Genomic DNA, 10,711 nt, shown 5'->3' on the forward strand with positions numbered 1-10,711 from the left:
CATTGTTCCAAAAGTTTAATTAACATTATGAAAGCTGATTAAAGGAAAATCTTTAACCTCCAGGGAAATCCCATTTTCCCTCACTTCCCATACTGCTGTAATTTTCACAATGTAAGAAGGAAAGTGTTATTTCAAGGCATGATTCATATCAGCTACAACCTGATCTTTGCCACAGTCATGTCCTGCATCTTAAATAATCACCAGCAGTGACACCAGACGGGGACACTTCTGAGACAGCATTTTTTCCCCCTTTATCCCATGACCTGAATTGCCATCATAATTTCTAGACTTTGTGTCATCCTGGCATGATGACAAGTGTTCACCCACGCTCCAGAACTAAAAGTTGGTTTCACAAGGACAGTGATACCTACCCAGACACAGCATCTCAGATACAAAGTGCGAGTGACACGCCACAGTCCGGCGTGGTAACAACAGGGACTGTTTGCTTTGGTCACCACAGCAAATTCCTTTGAAGGCAGGAGTGTGGAACACCATCTCCAGTGACTCTCACCAACCTTGAGCCAACCACTTATCCTTTTTGCTCTTTTGGAATTGGGGGCAAAGGCAGTGGTACCTCTCAGGGCACTGCAAAGTCATGAATATAACCAGGCACTGGAGATGTTTAGGTCGAAATTGCTGTTGTAAATTATATTAGTGGAGAGATTTGCTTTCAGCTGCAGAGGGTCTGTGACCAAGCGGAGCCCCCTGGTATTCAGCTCTGTATGGATGGCACATTGCCTTTCTGCTCCTCCTGGACTATTTTAATTATATGGCATGGCCCATCAGAGACCTAATCCCAGGATCTAATCCTGGAGGCAACAGACAGCTGCCTGTCTGCCCTGTGTACTTGAAAAGTGCCCTTGGGGCTGCAGTGAGGGTGACACAGACGATGGAACAGGAGGACAAGCACTCACCCCACACACAGAGAAGGCACCAGCCCTGGTCACCCCCTGGCCAGGGCACCACCAGCTCCTTGACCTGTCTGAGATGTGAGTGGCACTGGGCAGACCCCACAGCCTTGGGTCCTCCCCTGGTTAACAAGAATCTGGGTGGATGCTGCATCTACAGACTTCCAAATCTAATTAAGAACACACATGGCTCCAGTCCTTTCCGAGCATCAGGCTTATATAAATACATACACATATAAATACATGGTACAAACACAGCCTCTGGCAGCAGGAACAGTCTCGTACTCAGATCTTCAACAGCTCTTTCCATCTGTAGATCCTGCAGGTCAAAGACATTGCAGAGCTTCAGGAACCATTCTGAAAAGGGGAAAGGTTATTTTTTCCCACTGTTGTCTACATGTATGTGATGCAAAATCCATTTTAATTATGATACAACAGTGTCATCCTCACTACTCTGACTCTGAAGAACAGGCACCACTTTTGTGCACACAGAGACATTAGTAAAGCAGAAGCTCTATTTCTAGGATGAAATTTCTCCTTCAAAAAGCACTAGAGGTAAACCAAATTCACGCTGTGAATACCAAATGCATGAAATTCTGACTCAATAAAAGGCAGACAGCTGTGTTTTCTGATAAAAATGTGCCTTTATTTTTTTAATTTTTCTTTTCATTACCTGGATTCTGTGTTTGTCAGAGCAACAAAAACAAAACATAGTTTCTTTGATACGCGGCAAATCTGAAAACAATCCTGCAAATAGCACAACACAAAAACTCCCACAAAAAGGGAAAGCTATAAAATTTGAGAGGCGACGAGGCTTTCAGAAGTGCCAGTTTCCCAGTGCAATGGCTGGAAGGGTGGCCTGGCCTGGCGGCAGTTCAATCATTTTGTAACGAAGGACAAATACTTTCAACATCCTGAGAAAGAGGGCGGGGGGACGGGGGCACGACTCCCTTGCTTTCCCTCCTCCTGCTATTCTTTCTCCTCCCTCCCCCCACCCCTTGGATTTTCAATAGCTCTTTAGTGTTTCCATCAAAGGCTTTTACCATTCATCCTCCCTTCTGGTGCCTGCCTTCCACCTGTCTATCCATCACAGCCCTAACCCAGGTCCCTTTTTTTTCCCCCCCCTTTGCTATTTTTCACGCGGTGGGATTTGTTTATAAGCTTCTGTATTACCTAAACTGCAGGGGAAGAGGCTGCTGGGAGGAAAGTGAGAAAGCAGGATTAAGGAGGAATAATTCAGCTCCATTGCATTTCCATCTGAACAGTCATAAAATGTGCAAATCCTGTTCCTGGGAATTTCATGTCAGAGGCCTTCCCTGCCACTGCCCTTCCCGTACTCCTTCTCTCTTTCCCTCTCCTGGAAAAACAAGTGTTGGGAAGGATGACTGTAACTCCACAGACCCCAAAAGCCATGACGTGTGTGCCAGCAGGGAGGAGGCTCCTACCAGCACGTGTGCAGGGAGACACTCCAGATGTGGCCATAAACTACAGACAGTGGGGTGGGAGGGTGCAGGGATTGAATCCAGCAGGACAACAGGAGTGAGCAGGGAAAGGCTGCTCAATATGGCAGCTCCCAACACCCCCAGCTAATTAATGAGCCTGGGTAAAATACAAAAATAACCTCCCAGGCTTGTTGGCTCTGTAAGTAAATCGTACAGAAATATGTGATTCAGACCGCAGCAGCTTGAAGAGTTTCTACTCTCTCATTTTTAGCTCATCGCCATCACAAGGCACCAAAATAGGCACAGGCCAGCTTTCCAGACCCCAGAGACCCACCAACAATCCACCTGTCAGCAAACTGTGAGACAGAAGAAGGGCCACTGCCCTGTACAGCTCAGTGGAGATTTGCCACTGATTCAAGCAGAAGTCCTGCTGAACCTGACCAAACACTCTCAGAAGAGCAATGTTTTTAAATTTTAATTGTTAATGTTAAAAAGGAGGTGGGCCCCAACCTGTTCCCAACCCTAGTGAACCCAGAAACATTTTCTTGGTGGAACTTCATGTCATGTCTGCTGGACCTGGCAACAGCTAGCAGCTATCTTCCACATACAGACACATCCTGGAGATACTGCAGATCACCCAGCAGGTAGCACTTGTCAAAATAAGTTCCTTTGATTGACAGTTATTTATTATTTTTAAATAAAATGAGAATAGATTGAATGGGTTGCTCAGCAGCAGCTCAGTTTTTTGTTTGGCAACTTCTTGGACAGTTTGACCATACATATGACAACACAAAATAAATTTCACTTGCTCGCAGTAGCAGTTGGCTATAAATTCAGTCCATCGATGATTTAAAGCTCTAGCAGCAGTGGGATATATGAAATGAGAAGCCCTTTCATCCTTAAACTGCTCTGCAGTCTGGTAGAGATGATGAAAGCCATTGTTCCTAAGGCCAGAGGAGAGCAGGAGTTCATTCAGCTGTGGTAGGAAGAGGTGTGCAAATTGGGTCCAAAGGTGAGAGGAGGCCCAGAGACAGAGCAGCCCTTGGTTCGAAGAGCAGCCAGAAAGAAATCCTTAATGATGCTCAGCCGTGTTTTGCAGGCTGGAGGTGAGCAGTATTTCCATCAACTAAATGATCTCAATCAATTCTTTGGCTTCCCTGAGGGCACTGCACCAGGACAGACTGGGATTGCTCAGCAGAGCCACTCTCAGATGTTTGTGTTCTTCCCACCCACCAGCAGCCCCAAACCTGAGCGTGTCTTTGGCACAGCAGGTGGGATCCTTAATCCTGCCGAGGGCCAGCCCCAAGCAAAGATTAGCAGAAGAATCTGTTTTCATTAAAATCCAACCTACCATCACCATCCTGCCTGATGGTTCGGTTTAAAATGCACATGTCCAGCTCTTGTAGCAGCTCTGCTTCTGCAGGGAAAGGGCAGTTCAGCAACCTGCCTCTTCACTTTCTAATGTCTCTCTTTCTTTTCATCAACAAGTAACTAAGACAGACACACTGAGGAATGTTAAATGCACCTCCTCCTGGAGAATTTTGCCAGCAAGATCAGTGGAATTGGGATTTTGCCTTTATTATGTTTCTTTTGACCGTGGAACTGGTCTGATTTTCCTCCCAGTGATTTTTTTTTTTAAACCCCACAAAACAACAAAACAGGAGAAGACATACAAATAAACACTAATACGTACAGGAAAAATACAAAACTTAGCACCATGCACTCCCCTCATTATTAGACAAAGGTTGGGAAGGGTTCACAAGTGTAAAACACTCATGTGAATTATGAGATTACTGCTCAGTTTTCTTTCAAGTCGTGGGCTGGAAACAGATGGTGGCTGTAGCATTTATGACGGCACAACATGTTACTGCAAGCCTAGCCATCTCTCTCTCTCTCCTCTCAAAAATGCAGCTGCAAGGAAAGTTGTGGAAAATCACATTAATAGTCTCTTCCACCCCACAGTTTTCCAGCCCTTCATCCCTGGCCAGCACATGGACAGAGCCATCTTGTATGCCAGCAAGAATACTCTCCTAATCCCTGTCCTGAATAGTTACCACTGACTGGCTTATTTAACAGCTAGTTAAAATGTGAGGTTTGTTAGCTTTGTAAAAAAGCCTCCAGAAAGCAAGTCCTTAAGGTCAGGGCAGATGCCATGTGATCCCAAGGGCTCCCTAAGGGAAACATTCAGAAAGAAGCCATCAGAGAGTCTTTTAGCTGTTTATTAAACATTCAGTTCAGACCCAGCAGGTTGATTTATAAAGAAGCAGAAAGACAGATATAACAATTGCAAAAGCATCTTTGTAACTCAGGAGTCCAAATTTCCCTTCCAAGCAAGAGTAAAAACTTTCACAAGGGCAAAGGCCTCTGGATTTTCAGTCAGAGAGCCTTCCAGTGACCACAGGCTTAGAAGGATCTGGGGCCCTGAAGATACAAAGAGCAGCTAACCCAATATTTAAATATCTTGCCTGTACACAAGAAAAAAATGTCCATGTGTTTCAATCTTGATGGAAATGCCTTGCTGCCTAAAATATGTTCATACCTGGACTTGAACACTTGAGCTGAGCCTGAGGCACAAACCTTCCACTCTCAAGGCACCACAGAGTTCTCTGCTGACACCAGAGAACTTTTCAAACAGTACAAAACTGTTACCTGTGATTTCTGTGTGCTTTACAAATGTGAAGCAATCCTGTATCACATCGTTTCTGAGAGCATTAACTCTCTGGGATTCCAAAATCAGGATTTTAGAATTACTTCTTCACTTGAGTTAATTAAGACTCTGTCAAATAATAATTTTTCCAGACAAGTGTCACTGGTGTATTGGAGTATCCATGTTGCTATTTTCATTTTTCTGGCCTCACTACCTGGTTGGGAACATCAGCACCAACTTTATGTGTTCATTCTTAGGCACTCCACTGTGTGTCTGCCAAGCTTCCTGCACCCAGCTACACACAGGGCAGCATTTCTGCCCTCTGGGGTGTAGAACAGGGCAACTGAAAGCAAGATAGACTTTTACCATTCCCTTTATCACTTTTCACAGCTAGACCAGGAAGTTACTGCAGAAATTCAATAGTGTACACACTTGAAACTCCGAGTAGCCTTTTGCCAGAGATAGACTCTCTCCAGGTGATATGACCATACATATCCACTGCATATCTGTCATAATTGCAAAAACCCTCAGACCTTTTCTCTAAGATAGAGAAGGTGCCATTTCATTTTTCTTTTGGAAACCTCCTCCTGCAGAATTCATTAGTATCCTATGCAACAATGTACTTCCTGTAAGTACTGAAATATAAAGTGTGTTAGAAGTTTCCACTTCTGTTTTTATCTTTTCCTGATCTAGCCTGAAAATTCTTTTGAAGTTCCTCAAAGTGTTCTTCATATATGCTTGTTTTAGGAAATACCAGATCACTATTGGCAAACTTCTCCTTAATTAAGTGAGATAAAGGAATCAAGATGATATGATCTGCTTAATTCCCCACCTTTTTAAGGTCCCATTTCACGATTTTTTTTTTCCCACTTGCCTTTGAAAAGAAACATTCTGAAGAAACTAAGGAAAGGAAGGCCCAGAGAGGGCAAGCTTAGCTCAGTGTGGCTGAGCTTACTGGTAGAAAACCACTGAATAGTTAAAGTTCTCCCTCATTCCTATGGAATGGTTTATTGAAAGGTTCTAGACCCTTCTGAAACTCAGATCTCTCTAGACAATGCTTAAGAGGAAAAGACTAAACTGCGCTGTGTTAGCACAGTGTGCTCCTCAGGGCCTCAGCTCAGCAAGTCCACTCAGATCATGCCTAAGGAGCTTCAAAGAAACATCTCTCACGTCTCAAGTTCAGCTTTGCACTGTCTCTCTTGCTGAATCACAACTTAGGGTATGCAGGGAGCTAATGGGAAACATTTGCACTCACTAAGCCCAGCTGCAAGGCCCCAAAACCCGTCATCTACACAGGCATAGCCCGACCACTCTGGAAGGGCCAGAGGCTCTTAACAAATGGGTACAAGCTGTTAGCCAAGCTCTTCTGAAGCACCTCTACAAGAAACATATCCCAGAGCAGTTAAACTTGGATTTAAAAGCAGTATTTGGGGCAATCGCTGAAGCACACAGGCTGAGCATTAACCTGCCCAACTCCTACGCGGCCTGTAGGAGTTTATCCCACTCTGGGATAAATTGCTTCTGTCACTTTTGCTTTGGAAACCCCTTGCAAGCAAGGGGAATTCAGATCTTGGGCAGGTTTCTGAGGAGCTTCCTGGCTCCAAGGAGACCTTTGAGCAGAATGCTTTACAGTGGGTAAATTTGGGCCAAGAAATGCCCTCACTTCCAAGTGTGCGAGCAGAGCCCTCACCCACACTAGAAGTGCTGGAGCATCTCTCCTCCCTCTGTCCCTCCTCCTCTGGCCCCACACAGTCTCCAACAGCAGCTGAGCAGGGCCCAGAGGTGAAATCTGGCCTTTTGAAACTTCCCCGGTCTTCAGGTTAAACCAGCAGCACATTTATACAGAAAATGCATGTAAAGCCAAAGTGCTAAGGAAAGGTGAAGCATGGCTGGATTGAAGGGGGCCCCCCATCTGCAATGTCTGAAACCCAAGGTTTGAGTGCTGCTGCCTAGAGATGGAAGGCAGAATTCACAGTGACATCACTGGGTCAAAATTAGTCTCTCTTTAGAACCAAGACAGATGCTCTGAAGCCAACAAAGGTTTCTTGAAAGTTACGTAAAAATGAATTAAAAGTGGATGTCCAAATCCCTCAGACTGCTGAAAAAATTCCATCTAGGGATATCCAGCAAGTCTGGAGGAGTCCTTCATACTTCACTGAGGTCTAAAAGTTTGAGTTCACCCCCAAAGGGAGCTGAGGCCACACAGCACTTCAGCCATAGGCCCTCTGTGAACAGAGTCTTGTGGTCAGAGAGGCTATCTTGAATTTATGTCTTACTTCTCCCCTTGTGAGCAAACAAAACAATTTCTATGAGTAATTCGACCCACTAATTGCCAAGGAAAAGTCTGGTAAGAAATGCTCTGCATTTTTGACAGGTCAGAGGCTTCCCTAAACAAAGTTGCTGTTATATGTTTTCTATCAGCACATGTTCACATCCGGGGTCCTCGGTGAATTCCAGCGTGGATGAGTCTCTGTGGGAAATTGCTTTTCCCTATTTTCTTGTTCTAACTGCTCCAGGAAATGAGTCTATTTTTACAACAATACTAAACAGCAAAATATGAAACCATTATCTGCTTCGTGGCAAGAGTTTCGGGTCAGTTCTCAGGTAACTGTCACCTCCAGAGAAGTCAATGGAGTTGTATCTGCTCATGCAAGGCAGAGACCTGACCAATTATGTAATTGGTTGATCAGTTACCAGAACACAGAGCTACCACAGGCCTAAGGAGTGTCTTGTTTTCATGCGTCTCAAAGTTCATCCAAGCCCTGATGCATTGATAAGTGAAGTATTCTAGTATTATGGTCTGTAAAGATGATAATTAACTGCTGAAAGATTTAAGCATGGGCCTTCTCTACAAGCATACACTTTGTCACTGAATGATCCTTATAAGTAATATCTCTTCTGGATCCTTTTTTAACCTGCCAATTAAACCAGGGTGGGATTTTCAGAAGTGTTTAAAGTGCTTTTCTCCTACTTATTTGTGATTGCTTTCAAGAATTAAGATGTTTTCAAAATCCCTGGGGATTTTAAGCCCTGTAGGCTCAACTGCATCTCTGTGTGTTTCTGCTTTTTGCACACCTGATTTAATAGCTACTCTGAATTCAAAGCTGGACAGTAAACCCAGTTGCCTTCATTATGCAAGAACAAAGATAGTATATAGAGGCCAAAACACCAGGTCTGATCTGAAGATGAGTGTGTAACACTTGTCACAAGCTTGGCTCCTTATTTACTGGTTTCAGGGACTACTCCAGCCTTTACATGTGAACTTCTTTTCTGTTGAAGCACTCAAGTGTGCCTTTTTTTGGTGTATTTTATCTAAGAATTTGGGAGACATCTGGCATACACAAGTATCAGTCCAAAGAGAAATTCTTGAGTTGCTCAAAACTCAAACCAAGTCAGATTTGGTGGCCTGCTAGTTAGTCAAACATATAAATTATTTGATTCCTCTCTACGGGAAGAAGTAACCCTGGAAAAATGTGACATGAAATCTTCAAGTGACAGAAATTCTATCACCAGGATGCTCCCAGAATTTCATCCATTGATTATGAGCTAGACTAAGAGTTAGCACTTTCTTGCCTTCAGGCTGGAAAAGAGGTACTCATGACTTTCCACCTAATTGGAAGGCTCACCAAACGCCACTCGAGACCAGCATACAGAAAACAAACTTAGAGACAATATCTAAGGAAAACAGAACCTAACCTATGACTTGTTCTTTGATTTACAACTGTGATTGTGGGCCCCACCTCACAGTCATATGCCATGGTAATAGGCAGCAGTTCAACAAGAACCAGTCCTAACTTTTCACATGTTGTAGTGATTCTGAGCTACTTCAGCACATACTTTAGCCTGATGCAGCAAGTAATTAGAATGACTAAAGGGACAACTGAAAAAAGAGTGATCGAGCCTTTGGTCTTGTTTATTCTACCTTTCTAATTATTTTTCTTTTTTTTGTTTTTAAGCCAAAAGTTGTCAAATTTCACATGAAATTTGCTCTCAATAATTTCTCCCACCTCAAATATATGTGTCTGTTATCAGTACAACTGTGAGTTTTCAAACTGTATCCTGAGGTACCCAAACAGATCATCTGAAGTGGGCTCACTGGCATTAGCGACTACAGTCCTGAATCCACACATGCCAAGAAAATATTTTCCCCAAAAATAACAAATATGTAATTCAAAATGGCAACCTCCATGGGAGCAGGAGTGGCACACTCCCAGCTGTTTTCCTAGTTGTATACACAAGTCTTGTTACTTCATCCTTGGGGTTAATTACAAAATACTTCAACACTCTGAGAGCACAAAGACCCCCAGCCCACAACTGGGATCCTGTGTCAGGAAGGCACACACTAATTAAAAAATAAAGTATCAACTCTGCTCCATTTGCCTGAGGTCAGTGGGATGTTTGTCCAAACCTAGGAGCATGCTCAGGCACCAGTTTGAAGATGAGCAAACACAGGCATCTCTTAAAGTGTTTTTCCATGTTAGGGCCTGGGAAAAAAAATTCAGATTGAGCCCATGATAAAAACAGTTCCCCATGGAAAAGTTACCCACACCATAAAAGGAAGGAACGACACTGAACTGAAGGAGAATGAAAATTGTCTACTGAATTTTTGTAAATTCCCATAAAATCTAAGTCTTGTTCTATGAGCATAATTTTGACTGTAAGTCATGAAAGTCTGACTCCTAAAAGAAGCAGGAAATGACTGGCTCATGATAGGATAAAAGGCTGCATAATTGCATGGGCAGAAAGATGGATTTTCATCAATCACTACATTCTCTGACAATATGGCAGTGGCTTTTGATCATGTATCCAATGCACAGTAATTAGGTAAAATGACTTACCCTCAATCTTTTCAGTATTTAGCTCTAAGGGTGCAAGGATTCATTCTTGGAAAGGGAAGATGGTCGTGTGATTTAGGGCACTGGATGAGCACTCAGATCTGAGTCCTCTCCCTGGTTCTGCCACAGCCTTGCTGTATGACCTTGCACAGGCTTTTCTCCATGCCTCGGTCTCGCCTAAAATGGGATAACAATAGTTCTTTATTTCAGAGGACACAGGAATACAAACCAGCTCAAGGCTGTGCCACAGAGATGCTACAGCAAAGAGCAGCACAGAAAAGCTCAGACATAGAATAATGCCTTGCTAATAAAATGTGGGAACACAGACAGTAATTAAATTGAGTAATAAACACAAAACGTAGGCTGATTTTTGAGGAATGCAACACTGATAGGCTTTGTACCTGAAATTAAAGGAAATTTAAATGGGCTTCGAATTAGTTGACCTGACTCTGAGATCTGCTAGCAGTACAAACTGTGTATTAGAAACACCAAGGAAATTACTTCATTCAAAACCTCTACGTGGTGTCTGTTTTACAGCAACCATGATTTCCAGCCCAAGTGAGCATCAGATAACTACCCAGAACATTTTCTAAGCCATAGGAGGGGCCTACAAACACGATTTCCTTCGATTTACAGTAATATATGAGCATGCAAATCTGAGGTAATTTTGAAACTTCAAAATAAAACATAAATGGGGCCACTGATCCTAATTAAACTGTCAGATGTCTGGAACACCTTCAATGCCGCTATTCCAGCATCACACTGCTGCTGGAATTGGACAGCGCTTCAGCAAAGAGTCTTCAGTCATATTTTTCCAAATGCAAAGAGGAATCTTTTTCTCTAAAGCATTTGCCTTTCATATTGGGGGCCAGTTATGGG

The 10,711-nt window shown here is 43.3% G+C and overlaps 1 protein-coding gene across 4 annotated transcripts in view; it reads right to left on the reverse strand.

Annotated features, from left to right (window-relative positions):
• PDGFA (platelet derived growth factor subunit A) overlaps positions 1-10,711 on the reverse strand; it is a 36,753-nt gene continuing 26,042 nt past the window's right edge. The window contains exons 6-7 of one of the 4 annotated variants that reach the window (XM_064390650.1): positions 9,836-10,009; positions 1-1,227 (exon numbers count right to left, since the gene is read on the reverse strand). In XM_064390650.1, the coding sequence (XP_064246720.1) occupies positions 9,876-10,009 (134 nt within the window). In that variant the 3' untranslated portion in view covers positions 1-1,227; positions 9,836-9,875. Of the gene's footprint in view, positions 1,266-1,532; positions 9,482-9,835; positions 10,010-10,711 lie in introns of those variants that run through there. The other 3 variants (XM_064390649.1, XM_064390648.1, XM_064390647.1) reach the window with 3 other exon arrangements.

This window comes from Passer domesticus, chromosome 15, assembly GCF_036417665.1.
Source record: "Passer domesticus isolate bPasDom1 chromosome 15, bPasDom1.hap1, whole genome shotgun sequence".
Lineage (NCBI taxonomy): Eukaryota > Metazoa > Chordata > Aves > Passeriformes > Passeridae > Passer > Passer domesticus.